The sequence below is a fragment of the Tamandua tetradactyla genome, chromosome 24 (assembly GCF_023851605.1).
Source record: "Tamandua tetradactyla isolate mTamTet1 chromosome 24, mTamTet1.pri, whole genome shotgun sequence".
NCBI classification, from domain to species: domain Eukaryota; kingdom Metazoa; phylum Chordata; class Mammalia; order Pilosa; family Myrmecophagidae; genus Tamandua; species Tamandua tetradactyla.
This window is the reverse complement of record NC_135350.1, coordinates 21513582-21528422: the sequence shown is the minus strand read 5'-3', so window position 1 is coordinate 21528422 and position 14841 is coordinate 21513582. Positions and strand designations below refer to the sequence as shown.

Sequence of the window (14841 nt, the reverse complement as noted above, 5' to 3'; positions counted from 1 at the left end):
ATAAACTTAAAAGGAAGGAGAGAACATGAGAATAAATTTGAGAGTCATTTGCTTGAAGTAGACAGTTAAATCCAAGAGCTTGAATGAGAGTGTCGAGGGAGTGATCATGATAAAGATGAGAAACGGACCGAGGAACAATCTTTGGCAACTCATCTTTGGGGTGGAAGAAGATGAAAAAAGTGCCAGTGAAATGGGGGGGGAGAGTTTCAAAGAGGGACTGGTAAATTACACATCCCATTCTTTGGAGAGGTTAAGTGAAAGGAAGACCAAGAAATGGCTAAGTATGGAAGCATGGAGTGAGTCATAACCTTTAAGCGCTTTTTCACTTGAAGGATAGAGGATTAGTTAACTTGCAAAGGGTTGTACATTAAGTAGGTGTTTGGGCACTTGTGATTGGAGATTTTTCTTTTGTACTTGATGGGGGAAAGAGGAGAAAGACAAAATTATATTCAAGCTGTTATTACTACCTCTTAAGAACCTGCCTCAGATAGACAGACAGATAAAATGATACAGCAAATGTGGAAAATGTTAAAATTCGTGTATCTGGGAGGGGGGAATGTTAGAGGTCTCTGTATGGGTATGTATTAACTTTGCAATTGTCCTATAAGTTTGAAGTGATTTCAAAATAAAAAGTTAAAAATAAAAAATAACCTTCTTCATTGGATTATTGAGAAGATAAATGAAACGATGATCTGTATTTCTTGGTATAATGTCTGGCCCACGGGTGGTTTCCAGTAAATGCCAACCTTTACAGTTGTTGCCATCATCATTATCAGAAAAGGGTCTCTTTTTAGGATGAAGGAGAAGAGCACATGTTTGTAGACTAAAGGGGAAGATCCTTTGGAGAGAGATGGAGGAGAGCAATTCAAGGAGGTCTGGAATTAATATAACACCAAGGACACAAACAGGGTAGTTAGCCCTGGAAAAGGGAACACATCTGCTTTTCTCGGAATTAGGAAGGATATGTGAGGTTATAGGGACGTTTTGAGTAGGGTAACAGTAAGGAGAAAAGAGGTTGAAGAAACTCACATGCAGTGCCTTCCAACTTCTCATTTAAAGTCAGAGCCATGTCAACTGCAGATATCTGCTTAAGGTATGAGGAGGAGCTAAATAAAAATCATGGGCATTTATTTTGTATCTGGTATGCATTATGTACTGTACTTTATCTCCTTTCATCTTTGTGAAAATTCAGAGATAGTGTATTTCTACTCACGTTTTATGGATGAGGGAACAAGTCAAGAAATTAAAGAACTGGCCCGGGATCACATAGCTAGTAATAGGGGAAGCCAAGATGTGGAGGCAGGCTGACCCCAAAGCCTGTGCTCTTTATTGAAAAGGGTCCCCATTAGTTTGAGATCTTGGTAGTGCAACCCTGCACTGCATCAAGCTAAGGTCCTGTGTGGTTGTCCCCATGAGTCATCAGAGTGAACATCAAAGAAGGGCATTCTCATTTGAGAAACAAGGCACTGTGAAATTGGGGTGGATCACAATTATGAATCTTGGATTCCTAAGGATGATGACAAGGGAATGAATAGAGAAAATGTTTGATTCAGTGCTTAAACCCCAGGACAAGAGGGAGACCCCCCTGTAGATGACTGTGATTAGGTAGGAAGAGGAAAGTACAGGAGGATGACTTGGACTTCAAGAGGAGAACTGCTACCTTGGTTTACCAAGGGAGATGATTCAGGGGCCCCCTTCCCTTCACTCTCCCACTGCTACCAGTATTCATACCAGTCAGCAGTTAGATTCCTCGTACCATCCTACAGACTGGTGCCAGCAGCCAGAGTCCTCACCCAGACACCCATCTCTCAACCACTGCGGTTCCATTCTGACTGTCTAATAATCACATCCTAATTTAAATAGCATATTGATCTTGAGAGGCTACACTGGGATCTAGCCTTTTTTCTCTCTTTTTTTCTTGAAGACAAAATAACAAAAAAATGAATGTAGCCACTTAATTCCACTGCTAATCTAACACAGCTCTTTATATTTTAGTAAATTACCTTCCCTTGGGTAACATTTTAATCATGTTTTAATCACTTAATCTTACATTCATTGAAGAAATAAGTATTGAATGCCTACAATATGACTAAAGCTGGGGAGATAGTAGGGAAGAAGTCAACATCCCGTCCTTATGAGACTCCATTCTAGTGGAGGATAAGCAATAATTAAAGAAATAAAGTACAAAACATATTAGGTTGTAATTAATGCATGGAGAAAAATTAAGCAGAGGAGAGGACCAAGGAATGTGAGGATGGGGGTGGCACAAGTTTCAATGGAGCTGGATGGTCAGTGAAAGCCTACTTGAGAGAATGGCATTTGTGCAAAGCATGAAGGAAGGTAAGAGAACATGCAGATATACAAGGTAAGAGTGTTCCAGGTAAGGGAAATAGCAGTGCAAAGACTCTGAGGAGAGAGCTGACCAGGCATGTTCAAAACCAACAAGGAGGCTGATGTGGTAGGACCCAAGTTGGAGGGGGGGAGTAGTAGTTAGAAATAAGGTCAGAGAGGAAATGTGGTGGGGTGGTCAGCTTGTGCAGACCTTAGGAGTGGTTGTAAAGATTTTGTTTTTAAAACTTGCAGTGAGACCGAGAGGCATTGGAGGTGTGTGTGTTTGTTTTTTTACTGTCGTATCATGGAAATTTGTAACCATATACAAAAGTGCACAGAATAGTGTAATGAGCCCCCTTGTACTTATCACTCAGCTTCAACAACTTTAATTTTGGGAGGGTTTTGAGCAAAGGAGTGAAAAATCTTGAACAGGATCACTGAGGAAAACAGGCTGTTGGGAGGAGGGACAGGTACAGGAAATGCAGTTAGGAGCAAAAACTCAGGAGACATGACAGTGGCTTGAAACCAAGGTACAGCGGTGGAGGTGGTGAAAACTGGTCAGAGCAGAGATATCTTTTGAAGGTCAGACTAGATATTACATATTTTTTACTTTTCTTCAGAAAAAAAAGAATTTAAGAATGCACATGGTACAGTAAGGAAGATAAAAAATATAGAAAAGGTGCCAGAGTACCACTAATTTAAACTTTATTTTTTGTTTAAGAACACATCCCATTCCCCCAAAAAATGACTTATAAATGAACAGTTATCACACAATTCATTCATTAATTACAAACTGTCTACTTTTCCTATATATTTTTATAATCATGGATCATTAGACCCTTCAAAGGTAAATTTAGTTGTAATTTACTAATGAGGTAATGTCCTCGACAATTTCTGGAGTCTTAGTCTCAGTGTGTTATTTGACTTTCTGAGAACATGCTTATAAGCAGCTATGTCTGATGTAATGAAACTGAAAATTAAAATTAGGCAAAAAAGGAAACTCTGATCAAAGTATGACAAAAAAATTCCAAACTTTCAGAACAGAGTTATAGTTCATCTTCTCTGTGTGGATGAAATCCTCTTAGCCCATTTTGTTGTGTTTATTGCCACAGTTGGCCCTTCTAAAGCCAGCCTCACCATTTAGGCTGTATATGCTGTTGGCCAGTCAAGTAACCAAACTGGAGCTAAACCAGGTAAAAGAATGTCTGTGAATCAGTGAAAATCCTGAGAACTACTGGAAAACAAATGTACCAGCAACAGTGAATGGGTCAAAGAGGACATTTTCCTGTTGTCCCACCTTACTAAGAACACAAGACATATTCAGAAGACTCAGGGTGAGTTCCAAGGACCTCTGACTCTTGGCTGTCTGCCCTTGGCTCTGTCACTTGTCACTCAATTTGTCTGAACCCCTGTTTCCTTATCTGCAAAATGAAAATAGTAGTGCCAGCCCTGTATACCTCACAGGGTTTTTGTGAGGCCCAGAGCAGAAATCATTCCTTTTAAAATTAAAAGAGAAGGGAAGGAACTGGTGCTTCCAAGGTGCCGATCATGTGCAAGACACTGTAATCATCAGTAGCTCATCAGTAGCCCATTTTGTAGATGTGGAGCCTGAGGCTCAGAGAAGTTATTATACCGCTTTGCAAGACCACAAAGCTAGTAGGGAGAACAGCTGGGATCTGATTCCACATCAAATCAATTTGAATCTCCTGCCTTAGAGCGAAGGAAGAAACTGATTTCACTGAGCAGCTCCCTCCTCTATTAAATAACTGCTAGATATGCTTCTGTGCTATCTCTTTTAATAAAGGTTATTCTGTAGTTCCTGGGTGCAAAATAAATAATAAATAATAATGAAACGTCACCTTTTTTTCATCACCAAAAGAAGATATATTACTAAAATACTGTTCATTTCTCTCTTTCTCCCTTTCTTTCTTTCTTTCTTTCTTTCTCTTTCTTCCTCTCCCTCTCTCTCTCTCTCTCTTACAATCTGACTCAGAACCTGAGAAGAATTAATTCATAAACTAATAATGTCAGTAACATGTTTTTGTGTTTATTTTTAATGAAGTAGCCTTTCGAGAGGACAATTTCAATTCTACCACCTTTCACAACTATCTCTTGAACCTTCTTCTTACAACACATTAAAAAAAAAAAAAACAGAAAAACAACAACAACAAAAACCAAATAAAAAAAAAACAGGTTTTTTTTTAGGAATAACTACCATGTACCAATATTGTGCTTGGCAAAGTACAACTATAAAACCGTGGGAAAACTAGACCTGTAAAAAATTTTAAAAATGAATGACCCAAGTGTTAGCACAGTGTAATGGAAAAAAATGTGTGAATGGACTTTGGAGTGAACAGATCCAACTTCAAAATGCTACCAAATCACTACAGTTATTGGAGCCATAACAGTTTACTTCATCTTAATGAGCCTCAGGTCCCTCAGCTGTAGGATAGGCTACCACTGCTGCCCCCACAGACTGGTGTGGGGATTAGCAGAGTTAACATCTTCCATAGAGCAGTGTTATGAAGTATAGCCGTATGTGCTCTGGGAATTTAAAAAACAAGAGAGATCAGACAATAACCCTTTTGTGAACCTTTGGTTTTACTGTCTTCTAGTGGCAATAAGTTGTGCATATATATATATATTTTTTTTTTCTATGCTGTATGGTGGGGTCACATTTCATTTTTTTTCCCTGTGAGTATCCCATTATTGTTTTTTGAGGAGTGCATAGACCAGGAATTGAACCCGGGTCTTCTGCATGGCAGGAATCCTACCCCTGAACTACCCTTGCACCCCCTCGTTGTATATGGTTCCCCCTTCCCCCAGCCCCTCACACAATCCAATCGCATTCCAAAAACAGTGGTGCTTTTATGGGCTAAAGTGATGAGGAAGGTGTCATGGAAAATTAAATGGACACCCCAAGTAGGAGGAACTTCTAAAGAAAACTCTGAGAAATAGTCATGAGTGGTCTGAGGAGGTCATGAGTAGGCTCACCCCAGGGCTTTTACACATGCTGTTCTTCCTGCCAGGCACCCTCTTCTCAGCTCTCTCACCCCTTCCCATCCCCTTGCTTCATACACCCCTTTTCATCTTTCTGATCCCAGCCCTCATTACCCTCTCAGGAAACTTTCTCTGACTTCCTGACCAGGTCAAATCCTATCATAAAATAGCTAGAAAGAAAGAGACAGATAGAAAAGAAGGAGATAAAGGAAGGAGAGAGGGAGGGTAGGAGGAAGAAATATATGTGTCCTTTGTAGGACTCTGATCACAGTTATGGCTTTCCTTTTATTTGTGAGATTATTTTATTAGTTTCATTGCCACTCTGTAATCCCCATAGGAACAGGGGCTCTGCCTGCTTTGTGCTTACTATGTATCCCTCTACTCTGTGACCTAGAACAGTACATGGAACATAGAATGGGGTTAATAAATACTCACTGAATGAATGGGTACATGTTTTCTTATAAAATGACAATAGCCTGGATGGAAGAATGGATTTATGTTTGGGATTGCTAATTCCATTGGGAACCATGCAGTGTATTAACTCATTAAATCCTCAAAACATCTTATGAAATCCGTTTTCTTACTACCCTCATTTTTTAAAAATTTATTTATTAATTAAAAAAATTTAACAAATGAAATAAAACATTAACATAGATAATCAGTAATTCACAATATCATCACTTAGTTGCATATTCATCATTTCTTAGAACATTTGCATCCATTCAGGAAAAGAAATAAAAAGAAATAAAACAAAAACAGAAAAAAAAAGATTATACCTACCATACCCCATACCCCATGCCCCTCGCTTTCACTGATCACTAGCATTTCAAACTAAATTTATTTTAACATTTGTTCCCCGTATTATTTATTTTTATTCCATGTGTTCTACTTGTTTGTTGACAAGGTAGATAAAAGGAGCATCAGACACAAGGTTTTCACAATCACACAGTCACATTGTGAAAGCTGTATCATTATTCAATCATCCTCAAGAAACTTGGCTACTGGAACACAGCTCCACATTTTCAGGCAGTTTCCTCCAGCGTCTCCATTACATCTTGAATAACAAGGTGATACCTACTCAATGTGTAATAATAACCTCCATGATAACCTCTTGACTCTGTTTGGAATCTCTCAGCCATTGACACTTTGTCTCATTTCACTCTTCCCCCTTTTGGTCAAGAAGGTTTTCTCAATCCCTTGATGCTGAGTTTCAGCTCATTCTAGGGTTTTTCTCAATCCCTTGATGCTGAGTCTCAGCTCATTCTAGGATTTCTGTCCCACGTTGCCAGGAAGGTCCACACCCCTGGGAGTCATGTCCCACACTACCCTCATTCTAAAGATGGAAAACTGAAGTCCGGAGATGTTAACCATCCTGCCCTATTTACAAAGCTAGTAGGGAGGAGTGGAGGCATTTGAGCCCAGCAGCCTGGCTTCAGAGCCCTTGGACTTCACCACATCGCTCTGCTGCTTTATCTAGTAGGGTCAGTGTTCTAGTTTGCTAGCTGCCAGAATGCAATATACCAGAAACGGAATGGCTTTTAACAAGGGGAATTTAATGAGTTGCTAGTTTACAGTTCTAAGGCCGAGAATTAAAACAAGTCTATAGAAAAGTCCAATCAAAGGCATCCAGGGAAAGATACCTTGGTTCAAGAGGGCCGATGAAGTTCAGGGTTTCTCCCTCAAGTGAGAAGGCACATGGCGAACACAGTCAGGGCTTCTCTCTCAGCTGGAAGGGCACATGGTGAACATGGCGTCATCTGCTAGCTTTCTCTCCTGGCTTCCTATTTCATGAAGCTCCCCGGGAATTGTCTTTCTTCTTCATCTCCAAAGGTCATTGGCCGGTGGACTCTCTGCTTTGTAGTGTTGCTCTCTCTGAATCTCTCTGAATCTCTCATTCTCCAAAATGTTTCCTCTTTAATAGGACTTCAGAAACTAATCAAGACCCACTCGAATGGGTGGAGACATGTCATCCCCTAATCCAGTTTAACAACCATTCTTAACTAAATCCCATCATTCAGGGAGATGATCTGATTACAGTTTCAAACATACAGTATTGAATAGGGATTATTCTACCTTTAGGAAATGGGATTTATATTAAAACTTGGCTTTTCTTAGGGGGCATACATCCTTTCAAACCAGCACAGTCAGGAACACAAGTAAAGTTGAGGAAGATTTCTATTTAAAATTGTGGATTTTTTTTTCCCTCCTTCTCTTCTTTATTGTATCATCATCACTTCAGGAGAAAACTAAGGTGAAAAAGGACCACTTCATGTGTCACGTCTTGTGTTCGTATTGACTCTACGTTCTGCCAAAGTGATCTGGTCAAATTTACCAAGAAAGTAAACTAGACATTTCAAGTTCTGTTTCCCAGAAATTTTAGACTGCTTCTCTTCTCTTACTCACCTTTGCAGAACCAGTATGTACTTTGCCACAGCATGACAGAGTTGTTTTAAATAAAAGGAGGTGATTTGACTAAAGTCAGTATTATCTGAGACCCTTGGTCTCTATTTCTTACTCAAAAAGCACATCTAGCTTATGCTAATCAGCAGGTGTTGAGTCAGAAAGCAAATCAAAGGCATTCTTGATTTCATCAAGGAAGCCAGGAAATCCTGAGTACCCTAAGGAATGATTTCTCTTACTAGGTTAACATAATTATTACTACAAAATTAACAAAACCCACCAAAATATGGCCCTTTGGAAAAAAGACTTACCCTAGATATAGAAATGGCCAGAATTGGTGATTTATTCAAGCCACCTACCTGTAGATGGGATTAAAAAAAATAATGTCAGGGCAGTTTAAAGATCTCTAATGTAGTTGAATTATCTAAAGAGCTCTAAAAGTTCTCTTAATTATTTACAGATCTCTAAAGATTTAGGCATTAGAATACATTACAGAAATAAACAGGATAATGGTTAACCATTGCTGGGCACTGTTCTAAACACTTTACATGTAGTAATTTTCTTAGTCATCACAACTACCCTTTGAGATTTTACAGATGAGGAAAATAAGAGCTTCCCACCATCTCCGAGCTAGTAAGTGGCAGAACTGACTTCAAACCTAGAAAGTCCACCCTAAGTCTGTGTTCTTACATCAGCTTATTACTCAAGTTTTGTCATTTTTGTCTCCTTGGCTCTAATCGAAAGCTTAACTTGTGTTTAAGCCATTTGTGTTGTTATAGGTCTACGGTTTTTAGAACCTTCTAGAAATACCCAACCTTTCTAGCAGATACTTCTGCTCACTAATAAACTTAATGTTTAAGGAAACCACTATTCAAAGAAGTGAAAGGGGGACTGAATAAGAATTAAAGTCTCCATAGAACAAATTAATTCCTAAATCAACTGCAAGTAATTCTCAGTGATCTTGGTATCTTAGGAAGTATACTCGCCTCTAAGTTAGAATTCCAGTGCCTTCATGTGCCATGTAACCTGAAAATAGTATCATTTTTTTCTCTCCCCACACTGAGCTTGCTTCTTTAGTCACTGTTTTGGAAAGTCCACAAAAACTAGGGACCTTCCTGTCGCTGCCCTGTGGTCTATGTAAAAACCAGATGATACCATGCTGACATAGACTCTTTCAAATGGATCGAACAGCACATTAGTCACTGACAAATTTTTTAGGTCCTTTACCTCAGAGACTACCCAGTTCCTCATTCTTGCCACCCTTTCAATGATGAAATAATAGTGAAAAAGATGTGAGTGCTTTTTGAGGACACCTCCCACCTCTTCAGTGCCAGTGACTAATTCCTTCATGGTGGTCACATTGAAGGGTCTAAGAATCCAAAATCATCAGGCTTTAGTCACTAGATTCCTTACAATAACTCACTTAAATTGATAGCCTACTTGATTTCACCCAAGCAAAGAATTTTGTCATGCCTTACACTCCTGTGCTTAGCGGCAATCCTGTGGTTAGTGTCACTTAGAAATGAAATTACAGGATCTATTCAGTGTTCTTTCACTATTCATTTATTGCTGAAGTAGTCCTTGTGAGATATGTCATCATACTAAAGACCGATTTCAGACATGGTTACCAAGGAATAGAAACTGGCATCACCAATCCAGCAGATACACAGGAACAACAGCTAACGTTGGAACAAATGCAGAAATTCTTATTCCCTGTCCTAAACTTTTAAAAGTAAGGGTTTTTTCTGTCTGCTATGAAAGAAAAAACCTTGAGTTGATAATAATTAGCTATATGCCCAGAGGTTTTTTTTAAGTGCTATACCTTTTGAAAAAACTATTTGTGCTTTGTAGTAGGCAAATTCATATTTAAGCATAAGCCTTCTTTGTGATTACATTGCTCTGAAAGGACTAGAGGCCAGTGCTGGTGTCCATGCTCCTTGGAAAGGGTACTAGAGGGTTCAGAAGCAAACCTTTGCAACAGCTGTGAGCAAAGATTCAAGCAGAGAGACATTTAGGCTTCCAGTGGAACCACACTGTTGATTAGAAAGAGGCAGCTTTGAAATTTGCTTTTATATGCATCATGTTTCACAATAAAGAAAAAGTAGGAAGGCAAGGAGGCTGTCCTTGAATCAAAGGAGAAACTCCTCTTCCCTAAAATCCCCTGAGGAATAATCCTAGCCCTGATCACATTCTCAACTTTTGTAATGAGAGGCTGGATATGGGAACAATCCACATTGAGAAAATACTTCCCAATCCCTGGCTCAGTGGAATATGAATCCATTTGATGACGTTAACAGTACAAGTGGGCAAACTGAAAGGTATTCCCTCTATTTTCAGAAAGTCTTATTGTCAGGTTTAGGTTTTTCACCATTTTATACCTGGTGTTCCATTAAGGAGCCATCTGTAGGTGGGATTCCCTCTGCATCCTTCTTTTGGTGTCTGCACTGCTTGTGTCGACTGATTTATTTCTAATGATTGTGTAGTTAGGAGAGGCTGGACTTAGGTTAGGCATGCACTCAAAACAGCACAATATGAGATAAAAAGATGGAGTACTATTTCATTTCCTGGCTGCTAAACACAAATACCACACAATGGGTTGGTTTAAACAATGGGAATTTATCAGCTCAAAGCTCTGAAGGCTGAAATATCCTAACAGATGACTCTAGGCCAAGACCTTGGACTTGAGCATGCATGGCAAACCTTCAAAGCCAGGTCCTTGGAGGTGGGGAATACTTTTTCTCCTGCCACATCACATGGCAAAAAGGATGCACTCTTTCTGCTCATCACCCTCCTTCCCTTGATTTCTATCAAGCATCAATTATCTTCTCATTGATCATTCACCCAGCTCATGTGACTGAAAATTGTGATGAGGGTGCAGGTGAAAACTGGCTTCTGGTTAGTGGGTAGATAGCGGGAAGATGCAATATAGCATCTCCCAAGATGCGCTGTTCCAACTTTAACAATACGTCTTGTATTTGAAATGGTCTGCTTCCTGGGGTATACCCTCTCACCACACAAAACAGTCACCATTGTCATTTTAATTTATTTCCATCCTGTCATTGTTTTAAATTTTAAAAACAAAGCTGTGGTCACATATGTATGCGTATCTATACTTTTATATCTTGCATTTAGACTTACTAGCTTAATGTAAACATTTTCCCACATTACTATGTTGTCAGATAAGCTGACTTTTGTAATGTGTTTCTTATATAGATCTGCAATTATGTGGGACCTGCAAAGGTCATTGTTCAGTTGGTCACAAATGGAAAAAACATCCACCTGCATGCGCACAGCCTGGTGGGGAAACACTGTGAGGATGGCATCTGCACTGTAAACGCTGGACCCAAGGACATGGTGGTTGGGTAAGTGAGGGTGTACGATGCTGTGGGAAGTAGGAACAGATAGAACGTGGGGTACAAGGACTTTGACGGAAATAGGCCCTTTCGATTAGAGACTTTTCTGAGACCTTCAGAGGCCTCAGTGAGAAAACCTGTGCTCTCACTTGTACTTCAAGGGGTAAGATAACCACATGTCTGAGTTTGCCTGAACTGCATCCATTGGCCTTGCCTAATGATTTATAGCATTCCCTTTCACTCTCAGAAGTGGCCAGCATGGATGATAAATTATATGGCCACTTGACCTAGAAGGTATTTGTGGCACTTTTAATGATATTTTCCTTCTCCTGGAATTAAAGACAAGGAGGAAAGAGGAATAAAAAACCTAGTGTAGAAATCAACACTTTATGGGTAGTTTCACACTCTCACTGACTTCTTTCATGAATATTGACTCTGGATTTATAGTGTGAACATTCTGGACTTGAAGGGCATAAATAAATATTGTTTCAGAAATGTCCACAGATAAGAAGAAATAAAAAATTTTTTGGCATTCATTGTCCTTCAGATAGAAATACAAAATGATGTATTCGCTTAAGGGTTGGTTAGACAGGCAAGCAATTATTAATGAAATGAAGTTTTATAGAAATAATTGCAATCCAAAAGAAGAAATTTTGAATTAATTTTGTTTAATTTTTAAAAATATCTTTCAGGGTTTTCTTATCCAGGCTTAAATAACTTATACTAAAATTCCTGTTAATCTAGGCTATTCATTCAAAAGAAAAGAATTGTTTAAATCAACTATAATTAAGCTTATGATAGCATTTCAGGCTTTGAATTCAAATCAAGTTTCAAGTTGGTTGTTACTGGGTAGGTTGAGCTTTCATGTTCCTAGGTATTTCTTTGTTTGACTGTGAAAATATTCAAGTGTGAAAAACCTAGAGAGAGAGCGCTTTCTTTTAAGTCACTAAAATCTGCTTCTTTTGATGTTTGAAAAAAAAACACTTTAGATTGAAGGAAGAAGCTTAAATTGATTTGAAAAAATCAAGTGTGCTTTATATGGACTTGTTTCAACATCCTCTTTGAAGACTGGCCTATTTCCTGTGGTATATCACAGTTGGTTCATCGTCTGTTTTGGGACCCCTTGCAGTTCCTGACTGACCAGGAGAGATTTGAAATGCAAGGTTATTGTCACAGTTACAAACTAATTGATCACTTGGTATTTCTGCAGATTAACTCCAGGAGGCTTCTGTCAATTTGAAGTATTTATTCTCTTTGGTCCTTTTTAATCTCTGTGATAATCATATCTTTAGAGGAAACTACAGACGAAGTTCCCTACTAACAGTGTTTGTAAATATAAAACTTTGAGAATGTCGTTTGTAATTTGGTGTTTCTGTGACATGGCTCAGGAATTTTTCAGGATTTTAGAAGGAATTAATAGTTGGTTAATTAGGGACTACAGCGAGAATAAAAGCAAATTTCATGCCTCTAAGGAAAATGAGGGATTCCTTTACTCTAATGTAGTGCAGTGGCATGTGGGGGGCAGTGATTGGGAGAACCCATTCATTCATTCAGTTGACAGACATCTTGGCATCTAAGCTCCTAAATTTGATCATCAAAATGTCTCATTATAGCACTGTGAGTTTTTCTGATCTTTGCCACTTTCACTGAAAAATTTAATCAAGAGGATGCGACTTTGGAGTTACAATAGACTTTCTTATTCAAAACATTATATGAATGTTTTCTATAAAAAGTTTGTACCAAACTTTAAACTGAGAAACTTTTGCTTGTAATAGTTTCCAAATTACTACTTTATTTCCTTCATGATTAATTTGCCTTTCTTTTATTTCCAAAGTCAGAACCTAGTTGAAAGAACGTCATGCAGGCAATCTGGAAACCAAAACTACTTTGCCAGTTCTGTTGCTCTTCACAGGGGGACTGGGAGGAATTTGCCTGATTTTTGGAGGCCTTAATTTCTTCCCTTATAAAAATGTAGGGGTTAAGCTAAAGAATCGATCTCCAAAACTTTAAACTGAACTAACATGAGCTAATATTGTGAAATAACAAGAGCAAACTTGCCACATAATTATTTATGGTGTGTCATTGATTATTATTATTTAGTTCTAACTTGTACAGAAGAATATCACATAAAGAAATGTAGGAAGATAGCCAAAGTTTTTATTTAGACTTGTCAATACTAGATGGAACCAAGATAATCTGTTTTCAATAATACAACTTGGGCTAAGAGTAGACATTCACAAGCAGGGCACTGAACTCATACAACAAAGAAAGATGTATGAAAAACAACATTGATAAAATAAATTTCCTTTAAATTATCAAAACTGAAAGAATTGCCTTTCTTTGGAGTGTTCATCTTTGCTTTTCTCTTAGCATGCATTCTTTTTTTTTATTTCTTTTTTTAAATTTATTAATTAACAGAAAAAAAGAAATTAACCCAACATTTAGAAATCATTCCATTCTACATATGCAATCAGTAATTCTTAACATCATCACATAGATGCATGATTATCGTTTCTTAGTACATTTGCATCGGTTTAAAAGAACTAGCAACACAACAGAAAAAGATATAGAATGTTAATATAGAGAAAAGAAATAAAAGTAATAATAATAGTTTAAAAAAACTATAGCTCAGATGCAGCTTCATTCAGTGTTTTAACATGATTACTTTACAATTAGGTATTACTGTGCTGTCCATTTTTGAGTTTTTGTATCTAGTCCTGTTGCACAGTTTGTATCTCTTCAGCTCCAATTACCCATTATCTTACCCTGTTTCAAACTCCTGCTGGACTCTGTTACCAATGACATATTCCAAGTTTATTCTCGAATGTCCGTTCACATCAGTGGGACCATACAGTATTTGTCCTTTAGTTTTTGGCTAGACTCTCTCAGCATAATGTTCTCTAGGTCCATCCATGTTATTACATGCTTCATAAGTTTATCCTGTCTTAAAGCTGCATAATATTCCATCGTATATATATACAACAGTTTGTTTAGCCACTCTTCTGTTGATGGACATTTTTGGCTGTTTCCATCTCTTTGCAATTGTAAATAACGCTGCTATAAACATTGGTGTGCAAATGTCCGTTTGTGTCTTTGCCCTTAATTCCTTTGAGTAGATTCCCAGCAATGGTATTGCTGGGTCGTATGGCAATTCTATATTCAGCTTTTTGAGGAACCGCCAAACTGCCTTCCACAGTGGTTGCACCATTTGACATTCCCACCAACAGTGGATAAGTGTGCCTCTTTCTCCACATCCTCTCCAGCACTTGTCATTTTCTGTTTTGTTGATAATGGCCATTCTGGTGGGTGTGAGATGATATCTCATTGTGGTTTTGATTTGCATTTCTCTAATGGCCAGGGACATTGAGCATCTCTTCATGTGCCTTTTGGCCACTTGTATTTCCTCTTCTGGTAGGTGTCTGTTCAAGTCTTTTTCCCATTTTGTAATTGGGTTGGCTGTCCTTTTGTTGTTGAGTTGAACAATCTCTTTATAAATTCTGGATACTAGACCTTTATCTGATATGTCATTTCCAAATATTGTCTCCCATTGTGTAGGCTGTCTTTCTACTTTCTTGATGAAGTTCTTTGATGCACAAAAGTGTTTAATTTTGAGGAGCTCCCATTTATTTATTTCCTTCTTCAGTGCTCTTGCTTTAGGTTTAAGGTCCATAAAACCGCCTCCAATTGTAAGTTTCATAAGATATCTCCCTACATTTTCCTCTAATTGTTTTATGGTCTTAGACCTAATGTTTAGATC

General features: G+C 38.2%; 1 protein-coding gene across 5 annotated transcripts in view; it reads left to right on the top strand.

The window, feature by feature from the left end:
* NFKB1 (nuclear factor kappa B subunit 1) overlaps positions 1-14841 on the top strand; it is a 166094-nt gene that overhangs the window by 95828 nt on the left and 55425 nt on the right. For all 5 annotated transcript variants that reach the window (XM_077142675.1, XM_077142673.1, XM_077142674.1 and 2 more), the window contains one exon: positions 10945-11093. In XM_077142675.1, the coding sequence (XP_076998790.1) occupies positions 10945-11093 (149 nt within the window). The remainder of the gene's footprint in view (positions 1-10944; positions 11094-14841) is intronic.